Below are 19,443 nucleotides of genomic sequence, written 5' to 3'. Positions count from 1 at the left end.
CCAGCACCTCTACAGAGGAAGTCGCCGACTGTGGGTGCGGTGCCCCCCGTGCCCGGACTGGGCTGGCGTTCTACCGAACGTCAGGTGGGAGGCCAGACCGGCCTAGGTAGTGGCACGCGGGGGCGGCTGGCGCTGGTGTAGTCTGTACTGAGCTCGCCCAGCAAACCCAGGACAGCCTAGCCCGACCAAGCCCCGGGCCGGAGCCCAGGCGTGGGTGTGCGCCTGCGAAAACGAAAGCCACTAGCTGCAACAACTTCGCGGCAGAAGGCGCTGACGAAAAGCTGCGCGGTGCCGCTCTCGGGGATGGTGAGCGGGCCGCCGGGCGGGATGGGCAGCGGCGCCCGGGCGCGGTGCTTCCCTAGCTATAAATAGCCGCTGTGCGGGGGCGGGAGGATGGTGCCAGCGCTTTGCAAGTGCGGGCCGGCTCGGAACACCGGGCCCAGGGTCCTAGCCACTCAGCACTCAAGAGTAGGAGGAGGGGTAGGGTTGGAGTAGGGGTCGCTTTGGCTTGGGGCGCTTCTAGTTCCGCACGTGGGGGCAGGGCTGGCCGCCAGGCTCTCCCCCAGCTCAGTTGTTTGTCGGTTCTGCTTTTCCCAGGAGGGGGAGGGGAGGGGACCTAGTGCATGATATGTCTCATTTGGCAGAAAAGGCTGGAAACAGCAGACGCCAGCTGCAGGCAAATTGCAGGCTTCCCCAGCCCCTGCCTGAGTCGGTTGAGGACTCATTACCTGTAATGGCATGGGGAAATCCCTTGCCCTCAGTAGCCCTGCCTGGACAGTCAGGACCTTATGAGGGAGAGGGAGGGTGTCCCTGATGGCCTCTGCACAGTCCTGAGACCATAGATTGCCTTCCATATGGTTATGAGGTACTCATTGCAGAAACTTCTGTCCCCTCTGGTGTTTGGTTTGCAGGAGGGTGGGGGGAAGGCTCTCGGTTCCCCTCCATCTTAGGCATGGAGCAGAGTGCTGGGGGGCCCCTCTCTCCTCGGGGCAGCAAAAAAGATGAGGCGCTACCTACCTAGAAAGCAGCCCTAGATTCAAATACCGAGATTCCTGAGCAGGAGGAGGGTGCCAGAGGGAGCATTTATACAAGAGGCCATGGGCGCTACCCGGGGCACTGACTGCCAGCATCCTTGATGCACTCCTTCCTGGGGACAAATGGGTGTAAAACGCAGAGCTGGTGGGAGAGTTCTGCTGTAGCCTCAGCTTCCTGCTGCTTGCTGGCTCACAAAGGAGCTAGTCTCTTCAGAGCAAGAGCACTGAAATCTGATGTGGGAGATGCTGGGCAGTCACCCAGGAGTTGTTTGCCCCAAGAAGTATAGTCAGTCCAGGAGCTCAGCGATACTGAGAGCATCTCTCTAGACCCTGCTCACACACCTCTCCAGGTCATCTTGTCTGAGTGGTTTGTGTGTGTTAGTGGGCGACAGGTGTCACCTCAAGACTGTAGGATGCCCCTCCCCCGAACTGTGCTTGTCCCTTGCATGGGGCATCCCTGGCTCCTTGGAGTCAGGCTGTTAATTTTGAAGCTGTGTTGGTGTCTGCACAGGTTTCTGTACTTTTCTGGGGTTTGGGGGAGGGAGTTGCTGAGCCCTGAGCTCTACCTTGCTGAAGCGCCATCACTCCATTGCTCAGCCACTCATTGCTAACAGCAGTCTGCTCCTATACCCTGTGTCTAGTCTTGCAATAGGATTCTTGCTCTCACCTGCTCACCATGTGCCCATACCTAGACCATAGGAACACCTCCACCAGGGTTTTCTCCTGGGTACTCACAGTGCTGTTTTCGGTGGACAGGATTGTTCGAGTATGCTGCTCTAGAAAGCCTTGCTTGCCCCATTGTCCCATGGCTATCCCCCAGCTGTCAGCTTACCTTTTCCAACCCATCATTCTTCATATTGACCCTGAAAATGAGCTCAGATGTCAGCTGTGGCCCATGTACTATGGGACAAAGGGTTCTCTGGTTGTTATCAAGGAGATGGTTTTGATGACACGTGAAATACCTCCCTGTGCTCAGAATTTCCCAAGTTGTGGGGCTGACTCCAAGGAAATTGCTACTGCTTGATCACCTCTCAGCTGCCCATTTCGTATTTCTGTCTGCTCAGCAGAGGCACAGCCTCCCACTCCTGTCTCCTCTGGCTTTGCCCAGACACCCTTCAGAGTCTCTGCTCTCTTGGCCTCTTATTTCACTGGCCAGTCTCTCTTATAGTTGGACCTGGATGGCTGGAATGTTGCCCCACCACCCCTTCTTTAAGAGAGTTGGAGTCAATATCTTGTGATTTTTTTTTCTTTTTTTGATCCAGAACATTTGTTTTCTGCTCAGTCTGCAGGTAGGCCCCATAGGGGACAGTGTACCACCCTTGTTTCCTGCATTCTTGTACTGGTGGGTTTCCTTTTCCTCGGGGGCTTTGGGAGCTCTGCCCCCCCCCCCCATTTACCTCATATGCCATGAGGTCCTCAAGAGCAGCACAGCCCTGTTATCTGTCCATCTGCCCTCCTGCCTATAGCAGCTCAGTGTCCTGGGGCTGTGCCAGGGCAACTGTTGTGTCCAAGACGAAGGCCCTTGAACCGAGGTCAAAAGCTGGAGTCAGTCTTGGCCTCAACTTGTCAGACCCCAGCCAGACTCAGACCCCTTGAATGGGGAGCCTCGGTGAGGTGGAGAGGGGAAAATTTACTGCCATCTGCCTAGTATCCCACCTGTTTCCTCAGGCCACATAGCCTGCGCACAGTCTGTTGCCTTTTCCTTGTCAGTGCCGCTGGAGGTGCCATGTGCTGCCTCCTTTACAGCCTTTCTAGGTACCCCCAGATGAGATCCTCCCTCCACTTGCCCTCTTGCCTGGCCTGGTGCCCTATTGGGCATGGCACTGAGAATGGCAAATCATAACAAGTGTCATACCTCAGTCTCATGTGTGGCAGCAGGGGACAGCTAGGGGAAACAGCCAAGCCCTAGGAGGACCAAGGCTTAAGACCCTCTCCTGCTATGGGCCTCTGAAGCACCTATGCTACCAGTGGAGGGACACCAGCCAGCGGCCAGCCACCCCATCTGTAAGCAAGCCTTCCGGCGGAGGTTGCCCTGCGCTGAGATGAGTGGATGTGAGAAACACATGGTTCAAAATCCTGCCAGCTCCTCCCTTTGGGAGTGTTAAAGAGGGGCATGGGAAGAGGCTCCGAGGTGAGGGCGAGAGACCCCCTGCTCCTGGTCCCACCATCACTGGACATCCTTGAGCAGGTCTCCTGAGCTCAGTCATTCTCTCTGGGAAGGGCTAGCTTGGGCTATCTCTGCCGGTGTGGCAGGAGAATGAAACTCCAAGTCCTCCCCTGCCCACCACCATCTAGCTCTGGCTGGGCCATTTCCCTCCCCACCTCCTTTCCTTCCTGGCTTTCCCAAAGGTGCCCTTCCAGGCAAGTTCCCAGGGTACTTTGTGCCTTAGAGAAGGGGCTCTTGGAGATCTGTGACTGAAAGGTAAGAATCTCAGAATAGTCATTGGCTGTAACTGTTTCTACAGAGTGTGCCGGGAGAAGCAGATCTAAGCTTGAATCTGCTGCTCCAGTTGCTGTGCTAGTGGCTCTGGGCTGAGTAAAGAGGCTGTGTTTAGCAGCCCCCAGGTCAGGTATTTAGGTTCTGAGATCCAGAAGTGTGCATGGACAAGCTTTGCCAACACCAAGGCCCACCGGGGAGTATGAGCTGGCTGCTGAGTCTGTAATGTAGGGAAAGAGGAGCCTGGGTATCATCAGGAATGAGCTTCCCCTAACTACAGCATGCAAGGATGTCAAGAGACAGTAGCCCAGGCAAAGTGCTTCATACCTGCAGGAGCCAATGCTGTGTGCTACCTCTGTGGTGTACTACTCCCTGAGATTGCCATTAATGGAAGGCAGAGCTCCACCAGCTCCTGGCCAGGCCTGTCCGCCCACACTGCTTTCCAGTCCATTGTGAGTAGGTGAGCATTCGTGGGTGCTACCTTAGGCTTACCCACTACCTCCACTGACACAGCTCTCTGCTCCTCCGAGAAAGGCTTCAGGAACCCTCACAGCAGTGCCCATGCTCCGCCTCCATCCTCCCCAAGACTCACATTGCTGTGGGGTGTAGCGCCTGCCTGAAGCTTGCCTCTGCAGCAGGAGGACACTGTGAGGAGGGCTTGGGAGCTTGTATATCCAGCCTTCAGCCCACAGTCTGGGACTGCATAAATTATTCAGTGGCCAGTGTGTGTTTCGGTGACTTCATCGGTCATCTAGGAGCCTAGAACCACTCTGAGGAACGGAGATGAGCTGAGATGCTTGGGATGAAGTACTTGGCATGCAGGAGAAACTTGAGCACAGTGTGGTGTTCAGAAGTGCTCTGGGGCTGCTGGGAAGGCCCCTGACTGCTCTGATCAAGCATTCTCCCCAGCGACACTGACCGCCAGGGAACCCAGTCTTGGTGACACCACAACTCAGGATTCAAGTGAGGCTGATTAAAGATGGTGTTCATGCCTGCGGGGGTGGGAAAGCATGCTCCTACACGGGGGCTTCCCTGGGGGCCGGGGTCCCTGATGTCCCCTGACTCCAGCAATGCTGCTAGCTCTCAAGTGTGTGTTCCTACTATGGCATGAGCTCCATTGCAGGCTCCTTCCATACTAGCGCCAGCCCAGCTCAGACCCTGCTTCCCCTAACATCCTCCATAGGTCTATGTCTTTTTCTTCTGGGCTTTGGGCTAGGTGCTGTGTGGCCTCTGCTTAGCCCCATCCCTTTTCACTTGTGGGCTGTGGTGAGGGAGACAGAACAGACTAGCTGTCTACCTGCTGGGTACCTGCCTTCCGACTGAGAGGCCCTCTGATGCCTTCTCTGGGGTGGGTTTGGTGGGGCAGTCAGAGAGAGGTGAGTTCCAGCTTTTCCCTTTAGGAAAGGGCCCTGCCCAGTCCGTCCTGGAGCTGTAAACACAGAAGCTGGACTCTGCTTAGCTCAGGCAGAAGGCATAGTTGGCTTGTTTTCTATCCTGCTGGCTCCTGACTCTGCCCTTTCTCAGTACAGCTGTCTCCAAAGGCCAGCGTGGTGGCCACAGGAACACTCCCCTGCCTACCCAGGCTTGTCTCCATCTGCACACACAGCCCCATGCTGAGAGGGCAAAGGAGATCCCAAGAGCTCCTGCTAGTTTACCTTCTGGCTGCATGCCCAGGAAAGAGAAGGGACCTGTTAACGGGAAACAGGGAGGAGATGCTACCCAGTAAATCAAGAGTCTTGTGGAGCAGTAAATGAACAGATGAGGCCTGAGTGAGCCAACCTTGCCCAGCAAGTGTGCCTTCCAGCACCACTTCCTCTAGGGAAAGGCCAGGAGAGAGCAGCTTCTGCAGTTGCTGGATTTCAAGCCTCCTAGGGCTCATTTGGAATATTTGTCAGGGGCATCTGTGGTTCCTTTCCGCTCTTCCTGGGACTTGCTTCGTTCTTTCTGGATTCAATACTGCTGTGTTATAAAAGGAAGTGAAAAGGGGGTAGGTAGGGATCCAAACCATACCCATGCACAGTGCGTCGGAAACTCGGCCTCTCTGCACTAATACCTTTGTCGTCGGGTGCTCTGGGAGACACGGGCGAGATCCCTCAGCTAGCCAGTGCAGTACTGTTGCTAACAGTCCCTCCCTGTTGGTTTTCTCTTTCCCTGGTATTGAATGTGATTCCCTTGCAACCATCTGCCTTACCTGCCTGACAGGTCTTTTACAGCCCGAGAGGGGGTTGGGCCCTTCTAGTCCTGCCCTTGCATGGGATAGTGACCTGAGGCGCTGTGCCTTCAATCCTCAGCTTGAGGAATGAGAGCCTTTTCAGGCCTCCTGTGCCCCTTCACATCTGCCAGGTCTCCTCTGCTTCCCAGCACACCCTCCCTGCATGTGGCCAAGCACAATTCATTGCTGGTAGCACCTTCTCAGCTCACTTTTTCATGGTGTGATAGTTTCACCTGGCCAGGTGGACCGTGCTCGAACACTGTTTGGAACCATAACATTGTCACCCGGCACTGGCTGCCTCTTAGGGAACGGTCAGTTTATCTTCTTGCAGTTCCCATGTCCCCCAGGTATAGGAGTCATGTACACTTGGAGCTTGGGAGAGCTTTGTTTGCTGTGAACACCATTGTTTCCCACCTGCCCCACACAGTTGAACATGGAAATTTCCAGAAAGAAGCGGGGAAGAAGGTTAGGATCTCCCTAGCACAGATAGCCTGTAGCCAATAAAATGAAAGACAGGGAGCTTTCACGATGGATACCCTACTGCTCTTCCAAGTTTGGGTCTGGGGCCTCAGGACCTAGAGCTAAAGCAGACCGACTGTCCCTGGCCTGGACACACTGCCAGCTGCAAAGCCATCAGAAAGGCTGGCCTTGAGTTCTCTCCTCTACATCAGAGAAAGTGAGCCTCAGGAGCTTCGTAGAAGAGGGACCAGACATCACATGGGCCTGGGAAGACACTGGGATTATTGGCTGGGCAGAGGCTGTGGAAGGACATAAGCAAATGCTCGTGTGCATGGAATCTGGCTTGTGTCAGTCAGAAGGACTCAGGGAAGTTAGAGAGGCAGTTGAGATAGAAAATTTAAAAGGCCATTGGGACCTAGCTTGGTCCACACATATATAATTGGGCCAGGAGGGCCAAGAGTTTAAGACCAGCCTGGGTATATAGTGTAACCTGTCTCAAACAAGGACTAGGGATGTACTCAGTGCTTAACAGTGCTTCATTAGCACACCCAAAGCCCTGGGGCCAGTTGATGTAGGCTTTAGTCGCTGGGAGCAACCCTGTGCCATATAGAAAAACTCCATTCTACTAATTAACCAGAGTTAATTAACTAGCTACCTCCAGGGGTGATTAGCTCCAGTATGTATAACTGTTAGACAGCATGACAGTATCCAACACCCCCTTCCTGTGTCTACACGCCAGTACCACTGGCTTGGAGCAGGACCCCTTCCCTGCCTCGCTCTGCTCCTCTGGTCACAGGTCAGAAGAGCAGATGCAAATGTGTGTGTGTGGGGGGGTGTCTTTTGAGATAGGGTTTCTCCATGTAGCCCGGCTGGCTGGCTTGGAAGTTGCTGACTAGACTGGCCTCAGACTCATAGAGATCCCCCTACCTCTGCCTCCTGAACACTAGAGGTGAAGTGTTCACTACCTTGCCTGGTTCTGAATGCATCTCTGAGAAGTCAGGCAGACCCTCTGCCATCCTGAGGTCTGAATAAAGTGGGGAGACTTATGTGGATCCAGGTTGATTCCAGGCCTCTCCAAATGTGTGTGTGCTGGGCGGGAGGATCTGGAAAAGGGCACCTGGTCATACCAGATCTCGGGGTGACTCTCCCTACCATCCAGACTAAAGAGCTGCTGCAGCCAGGTGTGGAGCTTGGTACAGGTGTGGTATTCTTGTGAATACCCACAGGGATCTTTTCCTCAAAGCTGTGGGGTGGTGAGGTCCACCCAGTTCTGGGTAGCTCCTCGAGTCTGTAGCTCCAGAAGGCTTATTCCCTGTCTCTGAGCTCCACTGTCTGTTGTCTCTGGAAAGCCATGGTGAGAACTCTGTGTGATGTCTATGATGTACCTCCTCAACAAGTGGAGCCCTTTCCTAGCCTCACACCGCTGGACCTGTGGATACCTTCATGGCCAGTGTAGTCTGTCTTTTAGGCTAGCCTCAGCCTCAGGGAAGCAGGTCCTTGCCTCCCACTCCAACTGCTGTAGTTAAGAGTAACACACACACCGTGTGGCTTTTTATAAGCTGTTACAGATACACATCTGAGGAATATATAATGTTGTTTGCTGTCCTGGGGGTGGATATTCTCAGCCCCTAGCCTGCCAAGTGGGCTCTCCTTGTGGCGCTAAGGACTGAGGGCATTAAGCTTTTCCGGGTCTCTTGAGGGCTGAGGATGCCCTGCCCTCCTTCCTCCCCCATCCCCTTGGCCTGCTAGAGCTTGGGTTTACACTTCTGGGCATGAACCGCTAATAGTCGGCGAGCCACCATGAGAACAGAGCACCACGTGGATGCTACTTTAATACCTGAGACCCAAAAAAGCCCTACTGAAGCCTGTCAAGATCCAGGGCCTGGGCTAGCTGGAGCTTCTCCGAGGTTGACTACAGAGACTCCCCCCCCCCCAGCTTCTTCCAGGCTGCCGAGGTCATGTGTCAAACAGGTCTCATGAGTGTTTGTTCGCTCGTCACTCGTTCCCTCTGGCATCCATGTCATGGCATCCAACAAGTGATTGTCAGATGCCAGGCTTGTCACCACAAGGGTGCTGGTGACAGAGGGAGGGAGGAGGGCAATACCTCATGCTTACATGTGAACTGAGAGATGGGAGCACTCCACCAAAGCCAGCTGATATGACTGAGGTGGTGGGGGCCTGGGTAGCATTGGGGTTGAGAAAGTGAGACTGCAGGGGCTTGACCTCCAGCAGCAGTTAGAGTGTTGCCAGTCCCCTCTGGCTCAGTATTCTTCCCTTGGGAGTCGTTCCTGTGTCTTTGCCAATACCTGTGCAGAGAAAATGTTTGCACAGCGTGAAAGCCACCATAGGGAACAGGTCCAGTGAGCATGTGGGATACAAAAGAGGAGACTGAGGCAGGAGGATCATGAGTGAGGCAGGCTCAGCTCACTTAGTGTAACTTTGACTTGGAAAAACGGCCATGGAAACTCACTTGTACCATCCTCTGCCCTGGATGAGCAGGGCGTTGGTAGAGGCAGCCACGCCCGTCTCTTCTTTTGGGTGATAAGACAGGGCTGAAAAATCCCTGGCTAGGCCCTAAACACAGTGGCAGGCTTGAGGGGACCTCAGGAGGGGTGTCCCCAGGGATCCAGAGACAGCCTTCCTTAGCTTATCCTTGCCCACCCCTTAGGGCATCTGGCGGATCCCCGTGGATGAGATTGACCGGCCAGGCAGCTTTGCCTGGCATATGAACCGCTCCATCGTGCTGCTCCTCAAGGTTCTAGCCCAGCTCCGGGACCACAGCACCTTGTTGAAGGTGTCTTCCATGCTGCAGCGGACACCAGACCAGGGCAAGTGAGTGAGCCACCACATACAGCCTGGTTTGTCATCTTCCCACTTGTCTCCACTGTCCCACCTGGCTCTGGGATCTTTTGGTCCAGAAGCCACAGCCTTCCCTCTGTCCTGGGAGACATCTCTTAGTATCTAGAACTCAAGTACTCTACCTCTGCCTTGAACACCCTAGGACTTACATGCTGTTAGTCTCCACACTTAGACCCTCCCTTCTGCCCAACGTGGGGCTCTCAGAGGCACTGACTAGCATGGGGTATAGGGGATAGACAATCAGAAAATAGGCAGCAGAGGTCTTGGGCCTCAACAGCTCTCAGGGCTTCGTTGGCCAGAAGAATGGGACACATAGACAGAGGTGTCTGCACAGCTGCCATGCGTAGAGATTGGGGATGGTGTGCCTGGAGATGCTACTCACACAGGCTAGGTTTGCAGTAAAGCATGAGCATCCCAGAAACCAACCTGAGGGAGAGGAACTTAGCCCCCAAGCCTTCCGTGAGCTGGCACTTAGCCCACCATAGCACTGATCTCCAGCTAGCCTGTAGTCCAGAGGGCTCTGGGCAGTCACTGGGACCAAGTCAGAGGCTTGTTGAATATGTGACTGTGTTCCCAAATGCTCCTGGGATAAGTGCTGGCTCACCACCTAGCTGCACTATATGGTTTCTGACCCTGTCCCATTCTCTGTCCCCGTGTGACTGCAGGAAATATCTGCGAGATGCTGACCGCCAGGTCCTGGCCCAGCGGGCTTTCATTCTCACTGTGAAAGTGCTGGAGGACACACTGAGTGAGCTTGCAGAGGTATGTCAGCCTCCCGCACCGAGGCCCAGGTCTTGCATGTGAGGACCTAAGAAAACAAGTCTCTGCAGTAGCCACAGTAAGGCCCTGCACAGGTCCTTCCCATGTCAGCACCCCACAAGGCTCACAGTACAGCGCCCCTGGGAAACCAGGCTGTGCCAGCCCAGAAGCAATGAGTAACAGTCCCATCGTCCGACCTGCCCCACACTCCCTTATGTGAGGAGGGTGGATGCCAGGGGAGCAGAGGAGAATGGGACTCTCGGCTAGCCCCCTCGTCTGTGGCTGAAATCCAGTCTTGTCCAGCTGGCACATGTGCATAACCAGAATGGAATGGCACAGAGGCTCTGAGATCAGCGAACCCCCAGTAGTAACTTGTCTGTTTTTCTTGTAGGGGTTAGAACACCCAGGACCCAAGGCCTGTGGCCACTCCGGAGCCAGGATGACCACCGATGTCTCACACAAAGCCAGTCCCGAGGATGGCCAGGAAAGCCTCCCCCAACCCAAGAAGCTACCTCTAGCTGATGGCTCAGGACCAGGGCCTGAGCCAGGGGGCAGAGTGGGCCCTCTCAGCCAATTGCCAGTGGCCACAGACACAAGGGACAGCACAGACCAGGGTGGGGAGCGGAAAGACAAAGAGAGTCCCCAGGCAGGGCCCACTGAACCCATGGACACCATTGAGGCTGCTGTTCACCACCCAGACTTGGAACAGACTTCACCTCTGCTTCCAGGCCGTCCCCCAAGGGACAGGGGCCCTGAGAGCCGGTCCGCTGAGCTTTCTCTAGAGGAACTGAGCATCAGTACCCGACAACAACCCACTCCACTTACTCCAACCCCAGCAACACCCACCACTACTGCTACTCCCCCCACCACGGGAGCCAGGGGAGTTGGCCACCCTGAGGAGGCACCTCCAAGGCCTAATCGCAAAAGGAAACTCCTGGAGGATACAGAATCTGGCAAGACTCTCCTGCTGGATGCCTATCGAGTGTGGCAGCAGGGCCAGAAGGGCATGGCCTATGACCTGGGCCGCATTGAGAAGATCATGTCGGAGACTTACATGCTCATCAAACAGGTAGGCAGCCGCTGCCCTGACCCCAGGGCCACATGTGTCTCAGACTCCTTCATTGCCTGGGCCTTTTGTTCTCCAGAGGGTTCCTTCTTGGGGCCATATGTATCAGGGCCCACCCCGGAGGTAGGCTTTAGGTATTGTGCCTACCCCTTTCCCACTGTATACTTTGCTTGATTTTTTTTTTTTTTCCTTTTGGGGAGGGTGGAGGGATTGTTTGTTGAGGTTTTTCTCTGATGAGTAGGCAATAAGTTTAGACTCAGAGAACAATGAGGTGTACATGTGAATTCAGCCTTTAAGGAAGACTAAACTGCAGTATAAGTCCAACACAGGAGTGTGGAAGCCCCTGATCCCATCACTATGAGGAGACACTTGAGCCTCTTCCTGAGATGGGTGACTGTGGTACCCAGTCCAAGCATGGCAGCCCAGAGAGTCTGCCACCCTTCTCAGTCTGCTTGGTCCCCACCCCCCAGACAGATCCATTATTCCCATAGGTGGAATCCCCAGAACTTGTGGCCAGTGCAGATGGGGTGACTGTCCTAGTGGTCAGCTTTCCAGATGGCACCTTTGAGATCCTCTCCACCATGAATTCCTAGGAACAGCATAGGTGCAGCCGCTTTTCTTGCGGGGAGAACAGGTCCCTTCCTACATTGCCTGTTCCCATCTTGATGATATGTGGCCATCTCCTTCGAGCCACATGTGCTTGTTTACGATAACCCTACACCTCTAGTCTCATATTGACCTCCACGTGTTAGGCTCTTAGTCTGTGGTACACACTCACCATCCTACGTGGGCTTCTAGAGGGCTCCTCCCATTGGAATTAACATCCCACTCTCAAGGTAGATCAGAAACCAGCCTGTGACAGCCACTTTAGCTAATCTGGTTTTGTTTTGAAACAGGGTCTTACTGTGTAATTCACGCTGGCCTAAGACACTCAATCCTGCCTCTTGACTCCCAAGTTACTAACATTAAAAGCATGTACTGCAAAGGCCAGCTCTCAGCTGAATTTGAAAGCTTCATTGGGGTCTGAGGCCTCTGTCAATCTCAGCCCTGAAGGACACAAGTAACTAACTGGCCATGGAAAGTAACTTGATGTGGCCTGAGGTTAACTGGGACAAGTCCTGACACCAGCAGCTGGTACATGGGCCTTTGCGCTGCATCCCCACTTGGATGAGACTCGGTTGCTGGGTGTGGTCCTCACTGAGGATAGTCCACATAGAAGCGCCCTTCTTGAGCTGGGTTAATATAGCACCTAAGGGTCAGGCACTGTGGGCTAGGTTCCCTGATTTTAGGCATCTCTCTGTTCAGGTGGATGAGGAGACTGCACTGGAGCAGGCTGTGAAGTTCTGTCAGATTCACCTTGGGGCTGCTACCCAGAGACAGGTAAGCTCTGCCTTGTACACACACACATCCCACTAACTCCCCAGCCTATGCCAGCCCTTCATACAGAACCTGTCCCACCAAAGCCTTGGACTGCAGGTCCAGAAGCAAATATGCCCTGGAGCTGGTTCCTGTGGTCACCATGGGCCCAGGGGGAAGAGCAGGAAACATCCAGGCTTCTGGATAATGGGTCACAACGGGTCACAACCCCAACATGGTAGTGCCTTGACAGGATTCAGACGTACATGTGGGTCCTAAGGTGCTATGCTTTCGCTCTTTTGCAAGTAGATGGGCCTTAACCTCTGTGACCAGTACAGGAGTGATTCCAGAACCTGGCTTACTAGGACCGAAGCAACAAGGAACGTGGGGCGCAGGCAGAGCCCGTAGGGGGAAATCACTGAGTACTCATCCCAAGCCAGGGTATTCAGGTGCCGATGAGGCAGGGGAAGATGGCAGAAAGGGCTGGCACGTGGGATGGCAGCGAGAGTAAGATCCTCCTGGGATGGGCTGAGAGAAGGCCCTCCAGGCCAAAAATAGAGCTCCTGGTGACCAGATGTGGTAGGGCACACCTTTAATTCTGGCACTCAGGAGGCAGAGGCAGGTGGATTTCTGTGAGTTCTAGATTAGCCTAGTCTATACAGCGAGTTCCAGGACAGCGAGGGGCTACATAGAGAGGTCCTGTCTCAAATTAAAGTGGGGAGACCTGGGCTCATGTTGAATCTTGCCAGAAAACAGCCTAGGAGGAATTGGAGGCAGGTCTAGCAGGACAAAGAGTCACCCCTGTAAAGCCTTGAGAGCTACAGGTCAGAAAAGGCAAAACAGCCTTCTTGTCAGTGGTCATGGTCTGGGTCTGTCTTCTCATCCTAGGAGTGACCCAGTGGTTTGGGGCTGCCTTGTCCTAGGAGCCCCAGCAGCTGGCAGGTATCTTAGGGATTCAGACAGGCTTCCTCCTGGTAGAATAGGACCCGAAGTGATCAACACTGTCACACCCAAGGTCTAAGGGTCCAGGGATTGATTCATCTTTGAGCCTGCAGGCTGTGGGTCAGCCTCCTAGATGAGAAGCAGAATCCTTGGCAGGATTGACCAACCAGCCAGCCAACCTCACCACTTGATTGTTGCCCGCAAAGCCTGGGATTTGCTGTGTAGCCCAGGCTGGCCTATAACTCATGGCAATCCTCCTGCCTCAGCTTCCTGAGTATTGGGAATACAGGTGTGTACATTCACTAGGCAGTGGTGGCACATGCCTTTAATCCTAACACTTGGGAGGCTGAGGCAGGTAGAGGATCTCTATGAGTTCAAGGCCAGCCTGGTCTACAGAGCAAGTTCCAGGACAAAGAACTCAAAGAAGGCTACACAGAGAAACTGCCTCAAAAAGAAAAAAAAAGAAAAGTGTATACCTCCATGCCCAGCTTATAGCTGACTTTGAATGGGCTTAAGTGTTAAACACATTCAGGAAATACCAGACCCACTCCCTTTACTGGTGCAGTATTAAGTTAAGGACAGGGTGGAATTTGGTTTCTTAGAGGAGGCAGCTAAAGGGAAAGAGGACTACTTGAAACCAAGACCTACACATATCAATACCATTTGGGTCACTAGTGGTGGCTGCTACCAGCAACCCTTGAAAGCACCAGGCTAGGTAATGGGGTAGACTGCCTGCTGCTAGGCAGTGTCAGGCCTCCTGGGATACAGAGCCATAGTAGAAGAGAGCCAGACAAATGGTCCTTAGGGCCTGCCACCCACTCGCCAGAGTCCCCTGGGATGGGGTGCCCCTAGGATTGTCATAGGTTCTCTCACTACCACACACCATTTGGGTCTGGCTAGCAGCTCTGTCCCTGGGGGCCCAGTCTGAGGGCTGTTTTGTATCTCTGCATCTTTCCTTGTGCCTCCCCTCTTGGAGGACACACTACCTACCGGGCTGCCCCAGTTTCCCATTAAACCTCATGTCGTCCCCTTCTATCCCATCTCAGTGGGTGGGACTGCGGGCAGGCTGTTCTTCTGGGTCTCTTCCAAAGCCACTCCACCTGCACCCCTTCCCACAGAGCCCCACAAGCCTGCACTTTGAGAAGAGCAGTTGAGACAGTTAGAGCTAGCCTAGGCCTACCTCTGGCCAACATTAGGAAGACGCCAGCATTTAGAGCCAAGAGCCCCTGCCCCTTTAGGAATTTTCATTTTGTTTGCTGGGGTCCCAGTTGCTGTGGCAGCCTGGTGTGTCCCTGGAAAGCACCATGGGCCTCCTTAGAGGCAGCCACTTGCTGCTGAGGTTGTTACTGACTGAAGACAGGCAAGCACGTAGCCCTCCCTCTCACTTGTGTCTGCCCTCTTGCGCATTGCCAGCCTTGCTGTGGCCTCCTGCCTCATGTTGTAGAGAACTAACTTCTCCCGGCACTAGACAGCCACCACAAGCAGAACTTGCAGACTTGTCCCCATCATGTGAGACATCTTAGGAGAAACAGATGTCAGAAGAGAAAGCACCAATGGGTACCAAGGCAAAGGGAACTGTATGGAGAGTCAGAGGCCTCTAAGGGCTTCCTGGAAACCAAAGGCCAGGCTGCAGGCGAAAGAAAGGCCTGCATGGCCAAATTTAGTAGCATTAGGCCTGAGGGTCTCAAGCTTGGGGAACAGACTAGTTCATTTTTTCTCCCTTGGAAAGTCACTTTCATAGGTTTACCGCCCATTCCTCCAGCCCCAAGATTGGGCCTACATCCTCCATAGAGACATAGGTGAATGGGGTTTGGTGTTATGTTGGCTTCCAGGGCCCAGAAGAAGTGTCCTGTAGGACTGAATTAGGCTGTGGTGGGACAGGGCAATGTGTGCTCAGAGGGCTGCCCCATTGACGTTCTTCACCTTGCCTTTGCTGTCGCAGGCCTCAGGGGACGCACCCACCACCCCCAAGCACCCCAAGGACAGCAGAGAGAACTTCTTCCCTGCCACAGTAGCCCCCACAGCACCCGACCCCTTGCCAGCTGATGCCCTCCAGCGGCCCAGTGACTCCCACCTCAAGCCTCAGACTGTATTATCTTCTGCCACCGCTGTCATCGGTTGCCCTCCTTCCACATCAGCCTCTACCCCAGACCTGTCCACAGATCCTGGAATTCCGCGGCCACACAGACCAGAGGCTACCACCAGCATGGCCTCTCTGAGTCCTGGTAAGTGCCATCTCAATCCACCTGGCAACCTGAGATCTTCATACTCAGCTTTCCCAGAGCCTAGTCCCCTCTACCAGCAATCCTTCCCTGTGGAATTGGCAAAGAGGCATGGGGGTTGCTCTCCAGGACCCCTGGGGAACCCCGGGGCAGTCAGCTGCTAGTCTAGTAGCAGCTGATGGCAGTGTTTGTTTATAGCTTAGTTGGAATGCCTGTGTCCTTAACTCTGGTAACCTTGCCCTATGTCTTAGTTAGGGTTTCTATTGCTGTGAAGAGACACCATGACCATAGCAACTCTTAGAAAGGAAAACATTTCATTAGGGTGGGTTACAATTAGAGGTTTAGGCTCTCATCATCATGGCAGCATGCAGACAGACGTGGTGCTTGAGAGGTAGCTGAGAGTCCTACATCTTGCAGGTAACAGGAAGTGGACTGTGGCACAAGCTTGAGCCCAGGAGACCTCAAAGCCCACCCTACAGTGACACTCTTCCTCATAAGGCGACACCTCCTAATGAGCATGAGCACCAGTTACATTCAAACCACCACAGCCTCTGTACCTGTCCTGAGGAGCGGGACAGGCACCACCACTGAGGGGTGTGCAGTTGTCCTGGTCTCTGCCCCAGCAGAGCCCCACAGTAGCTAAGATGGTCAGGAGCTGGTGCAGACGGGGCTGCTATGGAAGGGTCTGACCTCATCCATCCTTGAGGCCCCCAGTACTCTCCAGGACCAGGTAGATGGACCTGTGAAGAAAATACAAGATGGGGTGTCACAGGCTGTCTTAATCAGGAGCTGCCAATTAGGTTGGTCAGCATGGCAGGCAGGACGTGGTCTGGAACCTTCCTAGGAGGAAGAGGCATGAAGACAATGCACACAGGAGGGGTATAGGCAAAGCACTGTCCTCTTCATTGCTGCAGACACTCCTCTGGCATTGTGCTGGTGCCAGACTCTGCCCACCCCCAGTCATTGCATGCTCCTGGTTGACTCCCAGGACGCTTGTACCAAGCATAGCCAGGCTCGGGAGACCCCCACATAGCTAATAGCGAAGATTTAGCTCTCTGCCCCAGCAACGACCAGTCTGCTCACTCTTCCTTCTCTTACCATTTTGAGACCTGGTCTGTCACAGGGTCACCTGTGCATACCTGGAGCCATCCCTTAGGGCTTGCCTGACCTCCCAGTTATAGTTTTGTGGTTGTGGGTCACATCTGCCACCTGCAGGCATAGGACATTGACTGTGTGGTCTCCCCTCTCATCTGCATAGTAGGGCAGCTGGCCTCTAGCCGTGGGCTAGGGCTGCCTGGCTGGAGGCTGGGTTGGAAGCACCCATCTCAGTGACTGGGGCTTTCATGCTCTTCCCGGGTTACTTCGAGGATTGTGCCCATGTAGGGACCGAGTTACTCAGTTATACTCTCTGTCACCATTTGTTCCAGAGGAACCTCTGAAGTCCACAGAACAGAGCAGTCAGAGATCTGGGGTGGGCTCGGGCTAGCATACACAAAGCTCTGGGTGCCACCCCCAGTGCCACCCAGAAAAGTCAGAAAGCTGCACGTGCTAGGTTCTGCCTCCCAGAGTCTGAGCCCTTCTACTCACATTTAGCAGATAAATGGAGCTGTGCTGGTGGCGGTGAGTTCAAAGAGCAGGGCATGGGCCCACAAGGGCCGCACCTGCCCCTCGCCTCAGGTTCTATCACCCTCTGCTTAACCCATGTTCTCCATGACTGTGTAGAGTCTGAGGACTGGGCTCTAGGCCAGTGTTGTGGGTGGAATATTCCTAGTTCAAGGTCTCCCGTGCAGCTGCGTTCAAGTCCGTGTGGGAAACAGGTTCTTAATGGGGTCTTCTCCCTTGTGGGTCTCTCTGTTGACAACCTAGTGCTCTCCTACCTTGAGAGCCAGAGTTCTGCTAGAGTGGGGAGGAAGCCATAGCATCTCTTACAACCTAGTTTCCGAAGAGTTGAGCATCACTGGGCCACACACTGCTCCTGTCTGTTGGCGTCAGCTATTCTGGTAGGTACAAGCCGGTAGACATCAAGACCACTTGAAAGCTGGCTGGCAGCCTCCCTCACCTGTCTGCCACCAAGCAAGCAAACCCCACAGTTCACATTTTCTCTTTGGAGGTTAGCCCCAGGAAGAGTACCTGTTATTTCTGGGTATCTGTTCACCAGAGTTATTCCCCCAAGACTAGACTAAATGTTTTTTACCACGGGAGCACTATAATGAACATGGGGTAGGGACAGTGCTCAGCAAAAACTTGTGCCCACTCAGGCCTGGCAGAGCCTCCCAGGCACACTCACATTCCCGAACGAGCCTGCCCCTACTCCCGTAGCAGCATGTGATGTTTGTAGGGATTTTCCATGGACACCAGAGCTTTGTGGGGGTGATGTTGGGACCAGTTTGGGACAGACCTGTCTCTTTAAGCCCACACCCTCCATCTCTGGAACTATTCGAGCCCTCATGGAAAGAGAGCATCACCAACTCCAGGTTCCTGACAGGCTAGTGTAGCCATTTGGCTGGGTGCACTGTTCCTCTTGATGGTAGAGTCTGCTTAGTGGCAGCCATAGTGGGGGACTTAAGAAGCAGATGGTTAGAAAGTGGGGCTAAGTGAAGGCTGAGATACCTGAGAGCAAGATCTACAGGACACCCTTCCAAGGTACATATGGGAGAGCCAGGGGGCAGCTGCTGAGGAGACCCTGGTGGGAGCTTTCCCCAAGGTAGAGGGCTCTGCCTCGCTACCATGCCGCCCCAGCTTCCCTACCTTAATGAAGAAGAGTCCCTTTTCCTGAAGCCATCATGTAAAGAGTAGAGTTAGGACAGCATGTAGAGAAGAATTGCCCTAAACAGTATAGAGATGCCAAGATGTCAGCTTCATGCAGGTCCTGAGAGTCCAGGGGAAGTCTGAGACAGGCCCCATGCCTCCCAGGACAACCATCCCCGATCTGGTGCCAGACCTGAAATCTGCAGCAGGGAACAGGAACACTTTCCTAACAGCACCCTGGGTGGCCATGCTCGGCGAGCATCTTACCAGAAAGGAAGCCTGGGCTCCCCATGGTCCTGAGGTCCTGTGTGACTCCTGTCTATATTTCGGGTGTTTGAATATAGAGGGAAACGAAATTCTCGCCAGTGTTTGCTGTTAGCGGTGAAGCCCCTGAATGGTAAACAAGTAGCGGGGAGGACTTGGGACAGTTCACCACCTGGAGCTGCTGTTTGCAGGGCTGGAAGAGCAACCTGACAGCTGGGCACACTAAGCAGCCTTCATCCATCCTGGCATGAGAGGAAGCCTTACCCAGAGTGTGCCTGAGCCCACCTCAAGGAAGTCAGGCCTGTTGATCCATATCATCTAGAAACATGGATACTTTTGTTTGGTTTTGACTTTTTGAGCAGGGTCTGGGTAGTCCAGGCTGGCCTCGAGCTTGCCACAGGCCTTCTTGTCTCCATCCACCGAGTGCTGAAATCGAGTGCATGGGCCTTCACACCCAACTCAGACATTTCTTCTCCCTACCTATATATCCTGACCCCACCTCTGCTACTCAGGGAATCCCTGCTCCCTATGGATGGATATGGCATTGGGTCAGGACCCAGGGAAGGCAGCTTGGTGGCCTTCCCTTGCACATGGGAGGTGGTGCTGGGAACTCTGCAGGAGAATCCTGAGCTGCTCCATGCTGCCAGCCATTGTTCGCCTGTGACCTAAACTGCCAGGCATTGAAGACAAGAGAGGGAGTGGCTCGGGTCAGGTGAGATATGGTCTTCTCCAAGCTGGGTGTGGTAATATAGCCCTTCCTCAGGAGGCTGAAACTGGATAATCCAGTAGACCTATCCTGGGCTCCATAGCAAGAGCTCCTCATTAAATAAGAAAAGAGATAGGAGAGAGGCAACCTGGACCCTGGACCAGCTCTGTGGAGACTTAGGCGGGACAGTTTCGTGGCACTCAGGCCCTTGCCTCTTCCCTGCCCGAGGGAGGGGGTAGCTGTCCTGGCAGAAGCCTAGGGGGCAAAGTGAGAGCTGGGCAGACAGTGTACCTGAGTGAGCGCAAGGAGAGCCACCTGCAAGACCACTGTGAGCTTGAAGGAGGTGGGAGGCAGATCCTAGCTGATAATACAGTTGTCC

The 19,443-nt window shown here is 54.1% G+C and overlaps 1 protein-coding gene across 2 annotated transcripts in view; it reads left to right on the top strand.

Annotated features, from left to right (window-relative positions):
• Cabin1 (calcineurin binding protein 1) overlaps positions 1–19,443 on the top strand; it is a 130,078-nt gene that overhangs the window by 107,769 nt on the left and 2,866 nt on the right. For both annotated transcript variants that reach the window (XM_038341128.1, XM_038341127.1), the window contains 5 exons: positions 8,811–8,974; positions 9,667–9,763; positions 10,152–10,829; positions 12,132–12,206; positions 15,067–15,349. In XM_038341128.1, coding sequence (XP_038197056.1) covers positions 8,811–8,974; positions 9,667–9,763; positions 10,152–10,829; positions 12,132–12,206; positions 15,067–15,349 — 1,297 coding nt within the window. The remainder of the gene's footprint in view (positions 1–8,810; positions 8,975–9,666; positions 9,764–10,151; positions 10,830–12,131; positions 12,207–15,066; positions 15,350–19,443) is intronic.

This window comes from Arvicola amphibius, chromosome 9, assembly GCF_903992535.2.
Source record: "Arvicola amphibius chromosome 9, mArvAmp1.2, whole genome shotgun sequence".
In the NCBI taxonomy this organism is placed as follows: Eukaryota; Metazoa; Chordata; class Mammalia; order Rodentia; family Cricetidae; genus Arvicola; species Arvicola amphibius.
Note: the sequence above shows the minus strand (reverse complement) of the source record. Positions and strands in the feature narration are given on the sequence as shown.